Here is a 17,744-nt window from a genome sequence, read left to right as displayed (position 1 = left end):
GAAAGACTTGTATTGCTACATACTTTCCTTTGCTGTATCCCAAAAATTTTGAACAGTTGTGTTTTCGTTTTCATTTGTTTCCATGAATTTTTTAAATTCTTCTTTAATTTCCTAGTTGACCCATTCATTCTTTAGTAGGATGCTCTTTAGCCTCCATGTATTTGAGTTCTTTCCGACTTTCCTCTTGTGATTGAGTTCTAGTTTCAAAGCATTGTGGTCTGAAAACATGCAGGGAATGATCCCAGTCTTTTGGTACCAGATGAGACCTGATTTATGACCTAGGATGTGATCTATTCTGGAGAATGTTCCATGTGCACTTGAGAAGAAAGTGTATTCTGTTGGTTGAGAAGAATGTGTATTCTTTTGCTTTGGGATGGAATGTTCTGAATATATCTGAAGTCCATTTGGTCCAGTGTGTCATTTAAAGTTCTTACTTCCTTGTTGATCTTTTGCTTAGATTATCTGTCCATTGCAGTGAGGGGGGTGTTAAAGTCCCCGACTATTATTGTATTATTGTAGATGTGTTTCTTTGATTTTGTTATTAATCGGCTTTTATTAATTGGCTGCTCCCATGTTAGGGGCATAAATATTTACAGTTGTTAGATCTTCTTGTTGGATAGACCCTTTAATTATGATATAGCATCCTTCCTCGTTTCTTATTCCAGTCTTTGGTTTAAAATCTAATTTGTCTGATATAAGGATTGCCACCCCAGCTTTCTTTTGATGTCCATTGGCATGATAAATGGTTTTCCACCCCCTCACTTTCAATTTGTTGGTGTCTTGGGGTCTAAAATGAGTTTCTTGCAGACAGCATATCGATGGATCTTGCCTTTTTATCCAGTCTGATATCCTGTGTCTTTTGAATGGGGCATTTAGCCCACTTACATTCAGGGTAACTATTGAAAGATATGAATTTAGTGCCATTGTATTGCCTGTAAGGCGACTGTTACTGTATATTGTCTGTATTCCTTTCTGGTCTGTGTTACTTTTAGGGTCTCTCTTTGCTTAGAGGACCCGTTTCAATATTTCTTGTAGGGCTGGTTTCGTGTTTTCAAATTCCTTTAGTTTTTGTTTGTCCTGGAAGCTTTTTTATCTCTCCTATTTTCAGTGACAGCCTAGCTGGATATAGTATTCTTGGCTACATATTTTTCTCATTTAGTGCTCTGAATAATCATGCCATGCCAATCCTTTCTGGTCTGCCAGGTCTCTGTGGATAGGTCTGTTGCCAATCTAATGTTTCTACCATTGTAGGTTACAGATCTCTTTTCCCAAGCTGCTTTCAGGATTTTCTCTTTGTCTCTGAGCCTCTTAAGTTTTACTATTAGATGTCGGGGTGTTGACCTGTTTTTATTGATTTTGAGGGGGATTCTCTGTGCTTCCTGGCTTTTGATGCCTGTTTCCTTCCCCAAATTAGGGAAGTTCTCTGCTATAATTTGCTCCAGTATACCTTCTACCCCTCTCTCTCTTTCTTCTTTTGGGATCTCAAGTATTCTATTGTTGTTTCATCTTATGGTATCGCTTATCTCTCGAATTCTGCCCTCGTGATCCAGTACTTGTTTATTTCTCTTTTTCTCAGCTTCTTTATTTTCCATTATTTGGTCTTCTGTATCACTGATTCTCTCTTCTGCCTCATTTATCCGAGCAGTTAGAGCCTCCATTTTTGATTGCACCTCATTAGTAGCCTTTTTGATTTCGACTTGGTTAGATTTTCGTTGTTTTATTCCTGCAGAAAGGGTTTCTCTAATATCTTCTATGCTTTTTTCAAGCCCAGCTAGTATCTTTCAGATCGTCCTTCTGAACTCTAGTTCCGACATTTTACTAATGTCCCTATTGATTAGGTCCCTGGCAATTGGTATTCCCTCTTGTTCCTTTTTTTGAGGTGATTTTTTTCCATCTTGTCATTTTGTCCAGAGGAGAATAGATGAATGAGAGACCAAAATGCTAACGGTAAGAGTGTCCCCAGAAAATATACACTAAACAAATCAGAAGAGACCTGAAACTGGGAGAAGAGAAAGGGAAAGAAAGAAAAAAAGAAAAAGAAAAAGATAAAAACAAAGCCAAAAACAAAAAACAAAACAGAATATGATCAAACATGATCAGTCTGGTGCATAGATCAGTGCCACACACTAGATTTTGGGCGTATTTTGTTCTGTTAGAAGAAAGTACCTCTCAAAATTTTAAAGAAAGAAAAATATATGTACAAAAATAAGGGTTAATACTATGAAGGGATGGAATATGATTGTAATTTCATAAAAAGAATTGATAAGATAAGAAGTTGGTTGAATAAAGAAAGAAGAGGATTAAAAAAGAGAATGTGATCAGGCAGCAGAATAGAACAAAGTCATACACTAGAGATTTTGGGTATATTTTGGTCTGTTAGAAGAAACTGTATCCCAAAATTTTAAAGAGAGAACATCTTATACATATATACTAAAAATAAGGTTAACTACTATGAAGGGATAGAATATGACTCTAAAAATGAAAAATAAAAAAGATTTTTTAAAAAAGGAATTGATAAGATTTTGGTTGATAAAGGGAATTATGGGAAAAAAGCCATGATTTCTATGTGCAGTATTCCCCTAGCGCTGGAGTTCTGCCGTTCTCATTGATTGGTAAACTTGGTCTTGGCTGGCTGTTCCTCCTGATCTTCTGGGGGAGGGGCCTGTTGCTGTGGTTTCCAAACGTCTTTGCCGGAGGCGGAATTGCACCCCCCTTGCCGGTCTGTGCTAAGTAATCTGCTCGGGTTTGCTCTTGGGAGCTTTTGTTCCCTGCGAGCTTTCCGTACAGCTTTGGAGGACGAGAGTGAAGTGGCAGCCTCCCAGTCTCAGCCCCGGAGGGACCGAGAACTCAGGGGCCCTACTCCTCAGTGAGCCCCCAGAGAAAAGCAGTCAGTCACTCCTGTCTCCCCAGTCTCTGGCTGTACTCTGTGTTCACCTGGCCTGTGACTCAGCGTTTCTCTCTCTGGCACATGACCCCATGTGGAGTCTCCAAACCCAGCAAATCCTTTTTAGTGCGCTCCTGTGCCACTCCTCCTGGGGGAGGAAGGGGAGTCTCCCCAGATCTTCCGCTTGTTGGGTCCCTGCTGGAAGAGCAGTGGCCCTACTGTGTCACAGTTTATGGCAACCCTGACCTGAGAGCCCACTCCTTGGTTCCGTCTCTGTAGCTGGCTTCCCTGCTCCAATACCTGGGAGCTCTGCCGCACTCAGGCACCCCCGGTGTTTCTGTGACCCCGGGGGTGCTGGGACCACACTGTCCCAGCAAGGATTCCACCTCCCGCTTAGCCCCTGGAGGGGCGTCTCTCAGCGGAGCAGACTTGTAAAATTTTTGATTTTGTGCTCTGCTGCTCTATCACTTGCCCATAGGGGCTGACAGAGGCCCCCCCCCCCCACCGTCTGTCTTCCCGAACATCGCCTCGATTCACTTCTCTGCACGTCCTACCTTCCAGAATGTGGTCGCTTTTCTGTTCAGAGAGTTGCTGCTATTCTTTTCTTTGATCTCCTGTTGAGTTCGTAGGTGTTCAGAATGGTTTGATCCGTATCTAGCTGAATTCCTGGGACCAGACGAAATTTAGGTCTCCTACTCCTCTGCCATCTTCCCCAGTAAAAAAAATTTGTCCTTTATTCTATTAATGCTGTTTATTACATTGATATTTATATGCTGAACCTACCTTGCTTTTGTGGGATATATCCCACATGTTCATAGTGTATAATTTCTTTTTTTCATGTTCTAGATTAGGTTTTTTTAGTATTTTGTTGAGGACTTTTATATCTATATTCATTTGGTTATTTAGTTTTCTTGTAATGTTTTTCTCTGGTTTGGTTATCAGAGTAATACTGGTTTCAGTACTCTTTCTCTTTCTCTATCTTTTAATAATTTGTGGTAAGTTTTCCTTAAAAGTTTGAAGGCATCTGGTTTTGACTTCTATTTGCCGAAAGTTTTCATTTCTAAATCAGTCTGATTAATTTTTATATTGAATTCAGATTTCTAAATTTCTTCTTGAGTTAGTTTTGGTAGTTTGTAGTAATTTATTTCATCCAGGTGATCTAGTTTATTGGAAATATAGATCATAGTATTTGCTTATTTTTCTTTCTGTAAGGTTGATAGTAATGCTCTGTCTTTAATCCTGAGCTTAGTTCTTTGTGTTTTTCTCCTTTTTTCTTCATTAGTCTAGCTCTAAAAGTTTGTTAATTTTATTTCTCTTCTTAAAGAACCAATTTTTTGTCTCATTGGTTTTAAAAATTTATATTGTTTTATTTCCTAGTTTATTTCCACTCTAATCCTTATCGTTTCCTTCCTTCGGCTTGCTTTGGGTTTCAAATGCTCTTTTTTCCAGGGTCTTAAGGTAGATGTTTAGGTTACTGATTTAAGATCCTTGCCATTTTTTAATATGAGCATTTATAGTTACAAATTTCTCTCTAAGTTGTACTTTAGGTGCATCCGGTAAGTGTCAGTATGTTTTCATTTTCATTTATCCAAAAGTATTTTCTGATTTTTTTCATCACTTCTTTTTTGACTCTTTGGTTCTTTAGTGGTGTGTTTAATTTTCACACATTTGTGAATTTCCCAAATTTCCTTCTGTTATCAGTTTCTGATTGCATTGCATTGTTGTCAGGGAACATACTTCATACGACTTCAGTCCATTTATACTTACCAGGATTAGTTTTATTGCCTAACATATGGTCTGTTTTGGAAAATGTTTTATGTGCATTTCTGAAGAATGTGTATTCTGCTGTTTTGGGGTTGAAGTTGTATAGATGTCTATTAATAGTCAAAGTTTTATAGTGTTACTCAAGTCTTCTGTTTTCTCACTGATTTTTCTATTTTATCCTTTGTTGAAAATGGGGTTTGAAATCTGCAACTATTATTTTTTGCAACTATTATTTTTTAATTATCTATTTCTTTCAATTTTGTAATTTTTTTTTCCCTGTATTTTGAGAGTTTGTTGTTAGGTGCATACATGTTTATATTTGCTATATATTGTTGATGAGCTGGCCATGTTTTCATTATAAATGTTCTCCTTTGTGTCTAATAACAATTTTTGCATTCCATTTTGTTTTCTATTAGTATAACCACTGCAGGGCTTTTCTGACTCCTGCTTGTATGGTATATCTTTTTCCATCTTTTACTTTTATTCTTTTTTGTCTTTGAATCTGAAGTGTGTCTGTTGTAGACAGCATATGGTTGGATCAGTGCTTTTTAATCTGTTGTGCTAATCTGTATTCTTTAAATGGTTTGTTTATTCCACTTATATTTAATGTAATTATACATGGGTAGAATTATATCTGGTACTTTATATTGGTGTTTTATGTGTGTTATGTCTTTTTTTTGTTCCTCATTTTTCTTTTATTGCTTTCTTTTGCATTAGATATTTTCTAGTATGCTAATTTATTTCTTCTGTTTTTTTTGCAACTTTTTAAAAGTTTATTTGTATAGTTGAACTGGGATTAAAATTAATAATTTAACACAATGTAGTTTGGGTTTATACCAACTTAATTATAGTAATACACATACACTTTTTTATATAACTCCACTCTTCTCCTTTGTGCTGTTGTTATACAAATTATATATTATGTGCCTAACAAAACACTTTACATCATTGCTTTATGCAGTTTCTTTAAACCTGTGTATTTCTTTTGTTGCTTGTGTAGAAAAGAATTAACATAGTAGGCCTCATTGCATATCGTTAGAATGAACTGCTTCAGAGGTCCACCCTTGGCTAGCATCTGAAGACTTATCAGGGTTCACACCTGCCTAACTGCTAATAATGGCTCACTGTGCCTAAGCTCCTTATACAAACAGTATAGTTTACGCTGGACACCTGCTTTTCTTCTGGGAGTTAGGAATTTTCGTATGTGCTGGGCAGAGGATATCTATTGATCAGCTTCTAATAAAAACCCTGGGTACCGAGTCTCTTATCTTTCCTGGTTGGTGACATTTTACATGTGTTGTCATAACTCATGTCTGGGTGGGGGCAGGAACAATTAACTGTGTCCTATGTGACTCTATTAAAAAAAGATCCTTAAGAGCTAGCCCTGATCTTCCCTGGACTTTGCCCCATGTGCCTTTTCCCTTTGCTGATTTTTCTCTGTATCCTTTTGCCATAATAAGTTATAGCTTGTCAGTGTGACTATATTGCTGAGTCTTTTTTTTTTTTTTTAAAGATTTTATTTATTTATTCATAAGAGACAGAGAGAGAGAGAGAGGCAGAGGGAGAAGCAGGCTTCCCGCTGAGCAGGGGAGCCCAATGTGGGGCCCGATCCCAGGACCCTGGGATCATGACCTGAGCCGAAGGCAGACGCTTAACCATCTGAGCCACCCAGGCGCTCTATTGCTGAGTCTTTTGAGTTCTCTAGCAAGTCATAGAAACTGGGTGTGGTCTTAAATACTCACTACATACTGCTGTAACAGGTTACCACAAATTTGGTGGCTTAAAACAACCTAAGTTTATTGTCTTAAAGTTTTGGAAGTCAGAAGTCTGAAATGAGTCTCACTGGGCTAAAATCAAGTTGTCAGCATTGCTGTACTCCTTTTGGAGGCTCTAGGGGAAAATTCATTTTTCTTGCCTTTCCCACTTTCTAGCAGCTGCCATATTCATTAGCTCATGGCTATCCCAGTCCATCTTCAAAGCCAAAAGTGACTGATCAAGACTTTATTATGCAGCATCACTCTGACATTCACTTTCCTGCTTATTCCTTTATTTATAATGATCCCTGTGATTATGTTAGGTCTGACCCCAATGATCCAGGGTAATCCTCATCTTAAATTTGTTAATGTATCGGGGCGCCTGGGTGGCTCAGTCGTTAAGCGACTGCCTTCAGCTCAGGTCATGATCCCAAGGTCGTGGGATCAAGCCCCGCATCGGGCTCCCTGCTCCGCCGGAAGCCTGCTTCTCCCTCTCCCACTCCCCCTGCTTGTGTTCCCTCTCTCGCTGTGTCTCTCTCTGTAAAATAAATAAATAAAATCTTTAAAAAAAAAATTTGTTAATGTATCATATTTTCAAAGTTCCTTTTGCCATGTAAGGTAATATATATGTAAACGTTCTAGGAAATGAGATATGGACACCTTTGGGGTGGAACATTTTTGTGCCTATCACATTCACATATAGAAAAAATGAAAAGAAACAAAAAACATTTTTGTGGTCTTTTATCTTTAGATATATAATTAATAACCATTACTCATGCTCTTTCTGCATGTAGATTGGATTTACTGTCCAGTGTCCTTTATATTTTAGCCTGAAGGACTCCTTTTGTATTTTTTTTTTTTTTAAAGATTTTATTGTAGGGTAGCTCTACTTAGAATGAATTCTCTGTTTTTGTTTATGTAAGAATGTCTTAATTTTGTTTTCAGTTTTGTAGGATGGTTTTGCTGGATATAGAATTCTTGGTTGGTAGTCTTTTTCTTTCAGAACTCTGAATGTTATCCACTGCTTTCTGCCTTCCTAGGTTATCACGGAAAATCACTTAAGCATCCCTTGTACATGATGAGTTCCTTCTTTCTTGATGCTCTCAGATTCTTCATCTTTTAACAGTTTTAGTGTGATGTGTCTAGGTGTAGATCACTTTGATTTTATCCTACCTGTAGTTGGTTGAGCTTCTTGGGTGTGTAAATTGTTTCTCACCAAATTTGGAAAGTTTTTCACTATTATTTTTTGAAATAGTCTTTATGCACCTTTCTTTTTCTCCTCTTGTTTTGGGACTCCCATTATGCATATGTTGGTGTGCTTAATGGTTTCAGATACTATATTTTCCAACTCTGAAATATCTGTCTGGTACCTTTTTAAAATTCTTGTTTTTTTATTGACATTCTCTGTGATGAGTCCTCATTCTCATACATTCTTCAGTTTTTTAGTCATGACTTCCTTAGTTCTTTGAACATATTTAAAATAGCTGATTTAATCTCTCTGTCTAGTTAGTCCAACATTTGGGCTCCCTCACAGTCAGTTTCTGCTGGTTTCTTTTTTCCCCCATGTATGGGTCATACTGTATTTATATATCTCATAATTTTTTCTTGAAAAAAATAGTATGTCACCTCCCAAATCAGATTTCCCAAATCCCAAATCAGATTTCCCTCCCATTCCAGTGTGTTTTGTTTATTGTTCTTAATTTGTTTAGTGACTTTTGGGCACTAATTTTTTTAAAGTTTATATTCTGTGTTGTGTGTGGTCATTGAAGATTGCTCAGTTAGTTCAGTTGTTAGGTGAAAGCCTAGGGCCTCCTTTGGCCTTTCTTGATTATGCAACAGTTCTGGGCATATGTTTGACTTTCAGAGTCCCAGGAATCTGTTGGAGCTATTCAGACCTCCTTACTGAAATCTCATTCCTCAACTTGTCTAAAACCTATTTTTTGCCCCAGCAGTTCTCCCCTTTCTCAGACCATTGAGATAGCAGCAGTTGTTCTTGGTAGGTTTCAGCAAACACCCCAAGCTCTTTGCACTGGAAGAACTTTAGTCAGGTTAAATAAAATCAGCCTTCAAGTTGGTTCTATTGACCAACCACTAGATAGGTCGTATGGCATTTTTTTTTTTTTTTAAGATTTAATTTATTTATTTGAGAGAGAGAGAATGAGAGACAGAGAGCACGAGAGGGAAGAGGGTCAGAGGGAGAAGCAGACTCCCCGCTGAGCAGGGAGCCCGATGTGGGACTCGATCCCGGGACTCCAGGATCATGACCTGAGCCGAAGGCAGTCGCTTAACCAACTGAGCCACCCAGGCGCCCCTGGTTGTATGGCATTTTTTTTGGAATCGGACTTTGAAGAAGTTCCAGTCCCTTTCTGCCCTCTTCAGTGGCAGTCAAGCTGCTTATTTTCACAGTGACTGTGGACTGTTGGTTTACATTGCTATTTTGGAGCTAGGGGTAAGGGTAGAGATAGGAATAGGAAAGGTCAGAGGCTCTCTTTTTTTTTTTTTAAAGATTTTTTTATTTATTCATTTGAGACACAGAGATACAGAGAGAGAGAGAGAGAGAGCATGAGCAGGGAGAGAGGCAGAGGGAGAGGGAGAAGCAGGCTCCCCACTGAGCAGGGAGCCCGATGCGGGACTCGATCCAGGGACTCCAGGATCATGACCTGAGCCGAAGGCAGACGCTTAACCATCTGAGCCACCCAGGCGCCCCCAGAGGCTCTCTTTTTACCAAGATTCTTAAGTGCTGCCCAGATTACTGCAAGCCTTTGGGTAGTTCTAGAGTTCTGAAAAAGTTGATTCTGACAATTTTTTCTTTTTTGGAAGAGAGAATTTTTGTAGATATTTACTATTTTTTTGATGTTCTCCTTTTTTGTCCTTAAACATGACCTTTTCTGTTCATTTTTTTTTTTAAAGATTTTATTTATTTATTTGAGAGAGAGAGAATGAGAGACAGATAGCAAGAGAGGGAAGAGGGTCAGAGGGAGAAGCAGACCCCCACTGAGCAGGGAGCCCGATGTGGGACCCGATCCCAGGACTCCAGGATCATGACCTGAGCTGAAGGCAGTCGCTTAACCAACTGAGTCACCCAGGCGCCCTTTTTCTGTTCATTTTTATATCTGCCCTGTAGGAATTTGAGTTTATTGGATTATTCCTAAGATTTTTGACTTTTCTAGGGCACCTGGGTGGCTCAGTTGAGAGTCCAACTCTTGGTTTTGGCTCAGGTCATCATGTCATGGGTTGTGAGATCAAGCCCTGAGTCAGGCTCTGAACTCAGCGCAGAGTCTGCCTAAGATTCTTTCCCCTTCTTTCTCCCTCTCCCTCTCCTCCTCCCCTGCTCTCTCTCTCAAATAAATAAATAAAATCTTTTAATAAAAAAAGATTTTTTATTTTGGGCAAGGGGAAGGAAAAAAAGATTTTTTACTTTGAAAAATTCTGGGTTTTTTTCTAGCTTAGGTAGGATCCTGAAAAATACTGAGTTAAATTTAATGTGGGATATAATAATGATCCTTAGTTCATTCTCAATAATTCAGTATTTTGCAAAAAACACTTCTCCCTAGCAAAGTGTATAAAGTATTAATATTGTATTATTCTCATTGTTATTTATTCTGACTTTTTTGTGTGTGGCTGCCTCTTCTCTTTCTTTTTATTACTAATGTGTTCATTTTTTCTCTTCCTAAGGCAGTAAAGAATGCTGATGGAAGAACCATTTTCCTAATTTTCAAATTGTTGAGCTGGTTGCCATGATGGGTGAGTTCAAACTAAAAGCAACTTTTGTCTGTAATTAAGGGATAAAATGGGGAAGAAAAATTTTTCTCTGTGTGTATGAAAAACATTTTTAAAATGAAGTTTTATGATGTAGACTTATATAATGTTTTGTATTTATTTACTTAATAGATTTTTGATTAAAGCACTTTTTGAGTTAAGTTACAGATTTGGAATAAGCATGTCATGCAGGATATCCTAGTAGGGACATTCAAAATAAACTGCTAAGAAGGATTGGGACTTACTTAGAGTCTGATGTCCAGAGGGAATACTAGATGAAGAAACCTTTTAAATTGCCCTTCGTTTGTATGTCATCTACCTAAGAAGTTACTTTTATTCAAATGGTCCTCTTTACTTTTTTACATCTACAGTAGAAAAAATGTACTCATTTTTTTTAAACAAGGAAATTAGTATATATAAATGTGATAGGAGATTTAAGCCAGACATTTATTTTGGTATTGTGATGTTAAACATGAGAAAATTTCTAAATTCAAGTGTTTAAGTTTTTCCTAATGAAGAAAATAATTAGAACATATATACATACATGTAAGTATTAGAATTCCCTTCTCCCCAGTATAGGATTAAGGATCTTACTTTTCTCAAGAAGGTTACATGAGATAATTTTATTGCAATTGAGATCATTCTCAGCTAATTTTTTTCCTTAAGGGCAGATTTATTTTTATCAATAAATAACACAGTCTGGTTTAGACCTGTGGACAGAACGCACTTTGTGATTACATTATACCCAACTAGCTCAGTTGCTGTTTGGCTAAGCTAACATGATGAAATTTTATTTTTTTAAAGAATAGTTTGTAAAGGATTATAAAATTTAAAACCTGGAATTTATTAATAAGCCTCTGGCACCATTAATTTTAATTTTAATATGCAAATAGTTTCATTATAGAGCAGAATATATTGAGTGTTATAAAAAAATAATACATTAGAGAAGTTAGCTATTTGTGTGTTTGAAAGGCTAATGAAGCCATTGAATTGCCACATTCTTTTTAGTGGTTTCTCCTTACAGAATAAAGATGTTTTAATTATTACTATTCTGAAACATAAATTACTGCTCACCAAAGTAGTTACATTTTAAAATGTAAACTGTAAAAATCCCTCAGTTCCTTTATTGACCATTTGCTGATTATCATTAGTAGAATTGATTTACTAGTGAAAATCAATTAAATTGTCTCTGAACTTTTCCAGAGAGCATGTAATTGGTATTACTAGGAGATTCATGCTTACATCTTAGAAAGAAATTTTTGATATATTTGGAAGAAATTAAAAGTTCATGGTTCATGATCTTTTCACTTAGTTTTATGGATTCACTACTATTTTCTAAGGAATGCGTTTTTCTTACATTATTACTTTTTAAGTTGTTACTGGCTGAGATCATTAAATAGTCTGTTAAATGTTTGTAGTCTTGTTGAACTTTATGGTGAGGAAGTTCAAGAAAACACTTCCAAATATCAGTAGGTCATTATCCACAGATAAGGCCTTTTGTTTCTGACTTGAAGTATTGATGAAAAACTCTAAAAGGAATTCGTACTTTGAACATAAATGCCAAATAATGATGAAAGTCTTTTATTTTTTCCCCACCCAACTTGCTTTAATTAAAATTTTAGATGTTCTTTTGATGTTTTATTTAGGAGTCACAGAAAGTAATTTGTTGTGATGGGGCTGTTTTGACACATATACTAGGATGTTACATTGTTAGAAGAATCAGAATGGCTTTATCTTGCCTTAAATGTCAAATCTAGTGTGATGCTAGTGCTTGAGTCAAGTGCAGTTTTAATGTTATTTGTCTTCAGTTTTTATTTTTTATTTTTATCTTTTTTAAAGATTTCATTTATTTATTTGACAGAGACACAGCGAGAGAAGGAACACAAGCAGGGGGAGAGGGAGAGGGAGAAGCAGGCTTCCCGCTGAGCAGGGAGCCCGATGCGGGGCTCGATCCCAGGACCCTGGGACCATGACCTGAGCCGCAGACGTGCTTAACGACTGAGCCACCCAGGCGCCCCTGCCTTTAGTTTTTAAATAATTAAAAATTTTATTTCACCAAAATAACAGTGTAGGCATTGAAAATGTCCTAGATGCATTTTTTGTGTTAAATTAATGCATTTTGCATTAAATTTCATGATCAATTTTGTGTTTGATATCTGTGATAAATATTGAAATTATAATTCTGTGTATATATTATTTTGAAAATACTTAGATGATCAGCAAGCTTTGAACTCAATCATGCAAGATTTGGCTGTTCTTCATAAAGCCAGTCGACCAGCTTTATCTTTACAGGAAACCAGAAAAACAAAATCTTCATCACCAAAAAAGCAGGTATTTGTTTTAATATTTTAATAAATACATATTGTTGTTATATGAGTTGTCTTGAATATCATGAGCTTAGAGACGGTTTGTTAAAGTGTCTTGTCTTTTACACTTTTTTTTTTTTTTAAAGATTTCATTTATTTACTTGAGAGAGAGAATGAGATAGAGAGAGCATGAGAGGGGAGAGGGTCAGAGGGAGAAGCAGACCCCCCGCTGAGCAGGGAGCCCGATGCGGGACTCGATCCCGGGACTCCAGGATCATGACCTGAGCCGAAGGCAGTCGCTCAACCAACTGAGCCACCCAGGCGCCCATCTTTTACACTTTTAAGTTAAATATTTTGTTGTTTGTCATACATTTTTCCAAATGGGTGTGCTAGAGTTTCATTTAATGTGGTAACTGCTCTCTAATGCTGATATTTCATCCATTCTTAAAGCACTTAAGATAAGCAAATTGTTTTTGTTTAAAAATAGTATATTATTCTATTTACAAATGAGTATCATTTTGATTTTTATAAATAAAATTTGTTTGGGATGTTCAACACAAAAAGTGGGGCTATAGTATTCTATATTTCCATCCAACAGGATTAGCAAGTGTCTCATACCCATGGTGCTAACACTAAGAGATCTTGGTGCTCTTTGCTTTCAGCCCAGATTCAGCAACACAGTTCTCAAGTCAGCTCTTTGGTGGACACTATCAGTTGATTGGAGTTCACACTAAAAATGAAACCTCCTTTCCTCCTGCTCTATTTTAAATGAGTGACCAAGTGGAAAAAAACAAACAAAAAAAGGAGTGACTAAGAAAAAAAATGACCTAGAAATTCTAGAAATTTTATCTGATCTCTGAAATGATTTATTCTTTCATTACAGAATGATGTTCGAGTCAAATTTGAACATAGAGGGGAAAAAAGGTAAGGAAAGAAACATTACGTGTCAGTTTATTGATTTAATCAAATGAGTCATAATTAAAGCCATTAGAGGTTCTTTTTCTGGACTTTAGTGGAGGTTCATGGCTTACAAATTGAGAATGGAATAGTGCTTGGTAATGTGTAACATGTACTTAGACTTAAAATAGAATCTGTCAAAATTTAGGCTAAACATAAGAAACGATTAATGTTTTTATTTTAGGAAATAAAAAAGGTCATTGCATAATGCAGCCTTTAAACATTACCATTTCCTTTTATTTTTACTCAGGGGAAATTAAATATATTTCTCCTATTGTAATTGTATCATCCCTTCAGATATTATGTAGAACTTATGTACATGGAGTTAACATTCATAATTTTGATTGAGAGACCTCAATCATATGACATGTATTTAATTAGTAGCTTTGAGAAAGATGAGTTGGAATGGTGGCTATAAATTAATCAGCAAAGGGATAAGCCTAGTCTTCCACTGGGTATCTATATCTTAGTGCAGTGGTCGGGGGCGGGGTGGTGGTTGACAACAAAATTGCTAACAAGGCCTAGTAGGAGTTAAAGAAGATGGGATTTCATTTGTTATTAGTGTCTCATTAAATTCATTTAATGAAAGAGCTATCCGTTTTAAGACTTTAAAAAGGCTTGTAAGTCATATAACCTGAAGATGTAAAAATGCTTTACACAGAGATGTCTGTAAAAATGGGTTATACCAGATATACCATCCTGCTGTCCAATTTACTTTTCCCCTATTTATTGTTCTTTTATGGATATTACTTCAGTTCTTTTCCATTCACTGAGCACTATTTATTAAGTACTATAAGTACTGGGCCATGAAGGAATAAGGTGAGTGAAACAGACATGGTCCCTCCCACTTACAGAGTTTTACAGTCTGGTGTAGAAATCTCCAAGCTTAGGTGCATGCTTCCCATGGGCAGTACAGGCTAATCCTTTGCTACAGAGGAAGAAAATATTAGAATTTAAAATTTTTAACTTTTAAAAAATTATTATTTTGGGGATAGACTTAAATTATATATAGATGTTCAGAAATGTTGAGTTGATAAGGGTACAGAAATCAAAATTTAAATCCCCAAGGAACAACTTTATTCTTTTTAACAGTTTCATTGCATTCCATTATATAGATGTCAAATAGTTAAGTTTAATTTTAATCACTTTCTTCAATGAACGTTTTACAGTTGCTTTTTAATATTCATAAAACAATTCCAGACTTAATTTTGTCTTTCTCTACCGAAGAGATAACTGTTGTAAATATGTTACTTAATATATTTAAGAAAACTAATTATCTTAAAATTCTGTCTGTATAGAATTCTTCAGTTCCCCAGACCAGTTAAACTGGAAGACCTGAGATCTAAAGCTAAAATTGCCTTTGGACAGTCTATGGATCTCCATTATACCAATAATGAGGTAAACTTGCACAGTTTAACTTTCAGTAGCTCTTATTTTGGAAAGTAGTATGTTCATTTAAGAGACTTTTAGGAATGTTTATTTAGGGATTGATAAGGTTATGGTATGTTAGAGAAATAAAATACTCCAAGTAAATTTGTAAATTTTAACTAACTGAAATGGATTTTTTTCCCATTGTGGAAGGTATTTAAAGATGCTACTGTGCAAATAATTGAATGAGAATATATTGAAGGAGGAAATATATGTATTACTTAGAAGTTTGCTCCTGGGGCATCTGGGTGGCTCAGTCAGTTAAGTGTCTGACTCTTGATTTTGGCTTAGGTTATGATCTCAGGGTTGTGAGAACAAGCTCCAAGTCAGGCTCCCTGTTCAGTGGGGAGTCTGCTAGAGATTCTCTCTCTCCCTCTCCCTCTGCTCCTCCCCCAGTTTGCACGTGCACACACTCTCTCTCAATAAATAAATAAAATCTTTTTTTAAAAAAGTTTGCTGCTTATTTATGTTTTATTATCACTCTGTGTACTTTTTGATGAACTATATTTTTTTCTCATACTCTGCACTTGGCTACAGAGACAATAGAGCTTTAGTAGTCAGGTAGTTTAGTTAAAAGTTTAAAAGGATTATTTTCGTGTTGGTTAGGACATGATTAGATCATTATGTTTATGTTTGTGAGTCAGTACATGTGATCCCAGGGCTTGCTCTGGCAGTGAGGAGCTCTGTGTTCTGGAAAATCCCCTTTTGAACTTTCTGTAAAACTCAGATTGGATTAGATAATCTCTGAGGTTTCTTTCAGATCCTATGAGATCTCAAGATCTTGAATCTTAAAATTTTCAGGGACAGTTTGGTTGATTGGTTAATTTGTTGTTTTCCTCAGAAAATACTTGCTGAATTTGGCAGGCATAATGCTGTGATTTATGAATTGCAGCCCACATGGAGTTTATAGATTTGTGGTAAAAGCAGGCAATTAAACAATGAGTTGTTCAAATATATGAGGTTCTTTGAAGGACATGCATAAAATACCGTGAAAAAGAATAAAGGCAAGGCAGTAGGTGTTCTGTTTAGATAGTACTAAGAACTCTGGTGGTAATATTTAATTACTGAGACTTGAGGTTGAAAAGCCAAACTTGCAAATAGTTTGAGGGGAAGAACATACCCCTCAAGAGAGAGGGCTGAGAGCAGCTGAGAAAAGTACCTACAGAGATCCTAAGATGGAAAAGACTAATGTGTTTTAAGAATAGAAAAAATGCCAATGGGAATGGAGTAACTCTAGAGAGCTTAGTAAAAATTAACTTTTGAAAACATGTGAAAGTTCTTTGCAAATATTAAAGAATTGTGCAAATAAAATATTTTCAAATATGAGATTTTCAAATGAATTATTATTTAAAGCAAAAATATGCTAATTAGTTTGTCTAAAGAAACCACTTATAGATGAAAGCAGAAAATATTTTGATAAAGTAAAAATCTGTATACAAACAAATAATATCGCTGAACAAAGTGATGAGTATCATACTATAGTAATACCTTAAGATTTTATTTTTCAAATACTTTTTGGGTTTTTAATTAGCCATGAACACCTCTTGTTGCCTGGCCCTGTGTTGGCACTTATTATTTCTGTTGTGCTGGCCTTATTTCCAGCTGCCAGCCCCTAAGACTCTGAGGGCTTTTCAGAGGTACAGCTGTAGTGTCTACACTAAAGTACATGTGGGGGTGCCAGGGGGTGATGGGAGAATGAGACTCAAGGATGGGGTGGGAGGTGGGGATGGATGGGTTCCTCTTAACCACAGTGGTAACTTGCTGGATAACACACCCTTTATGGGCCTCCTTCCCTGACTTCCCCAATCCCCTACCAGTGTTTCCTAGAATCTTTTCCTACATAAATAGACTTGAATTTGATTCTTTATTTCATGGTATGATTTTAGGGAAATCAGGTTATATCTTTGTTTTTGTTTGGTCTAAAATTATATAATGGAAAACTCTAAAGTGTCAAGATATTTTAAGACTGCAGTATTGTCTTGATCTACCAGTCTTGTAGGTCTATCAAGAAAAATGAAATTAGTTTGACATAATTTGTTAATATTTTATCTGTTTAGCTCCTAGAATTGAGGAAGATTATTGACAGTTGTCTTTAGCTACTAAGTTTACATTTAAAAAAAATTTAATTTTCGGGCGCCTGGGTGGCTCAGTTGGTTAAGCGACTGCCTTCGGCTCAGGTCATGATCCTGGAGTCCCAGGATCGAGTCCCGCATCGGGCTCCCTGCTCAGCAGGGAGTCTGCTTCTCCCTCTGACCCTCCCCCCTCTCATGTGCTCTCTCTCTCTCATTCTCGCTCTCAAATAAATAAATAAAATCTTTAAAAAAAAAAATTTTATTTTCTTAAGTTGTGTAAATCATGCTTTCTCATAGACTTCTTAGGTGTTCTTGTCCTTTATTTATTTTAAAGATTTATTTATTTTAGAGAGTGAGTATGCATGCATGTGAACTGGGGGGTGGGGGGTGGCCAAGAGAGGGAGAGGTAAAGAGAATCCTCAAGCAGACTGCCTGCTGAGTGTGGAACCCAACACGGGACTCGATCCCAGGACCCTGAGATCATTACCTGAGCTGAAATCAGGAGTTAGCTGCTTAATCCACTGAGCCACCCGGGCACCCCTGCTTTTGTCCTTTATAACATCTGACCCATGAGAGAACTAGTGAAAGCACATATCCACATTTAGGGTTTACTTTGGGTGGCTGACCCATTTAGCTTATTTGTTTAGAGTTCAGTCAAGTCACCAGGGTCAGAGATGAGAGCCCCAAGTGGATTGTAGATTGCAGGTACATTGCTAGTGGCCCCCTCCATGGCAACTGCTATAGATGTTTATTGTATTTGAGATGTTGATAAGCACTCTAGTTGAGAATGCAAATACGTAGTTACTATAGAGAAAAACGT

The 17,744-nt window shown here is 36.7% G+C and overlaps 1 protein-coding gene across 5 annotated transcripts in view; it reads left to right on the top strand.

Moving 5' to 3' along the window:
• Positions 1–17,744, top strand: part of MAP3K2 (mitogen-activated protein kinase kinase kinase 2) — an 89,322-nt gene that overhangs the window by 39,601 nt on the left and 31,977 nt on the right. For 4 of the 5 annotated variants that reach the window (XM_081814648.1, XM_081814646.1, XM_081814650.1 and 1 more), the window contains 4 exons: positions 10,078–10,146; positions 12,374–12,492; positions 13,351–13,391; positions 14,723–14,822. In XM_081814648.1, coding sequence (XP_081670774.1) covers positions 10,140–10,146; positions 12,374–12,492; positions 13,351–13,391; positions 14,723–14,822 — 267 coding nt within the window. In that variant the 5' untranslated portion in view covers positions 10,078–10,139. The remainder of the gene's footprint in view (positions 1–10,077; positions 10,147–12,373; positions 12,493–13,350; positions 13,392–14,722; positions 14,823–17,744) is intronic. The other variant, XM_081814649.1, reaches the window with a different exon arrangement.

This window comes from Leptonychotes weddellii, chromosome 3 (genome assembly GCF_054177405.1).
Source record: "Leptonychotes weddellii isolate Sample4059 chromosome 3, ASM5417740v2, whole genome shotgun sequence".
NCBI classification, from domain to species: domain Eukaryota; kingdom Metazoa; phylum Chordata; class Mammalia; order Carnivora; family Phocidae; genus Leptonychotes; species Leptonychotes weddellii.
The sequence above is the reverse complement of the archived record's forward strand: the minus strand, read 5'-3'. Positions and strand labels throughout refer to the sequence as shown.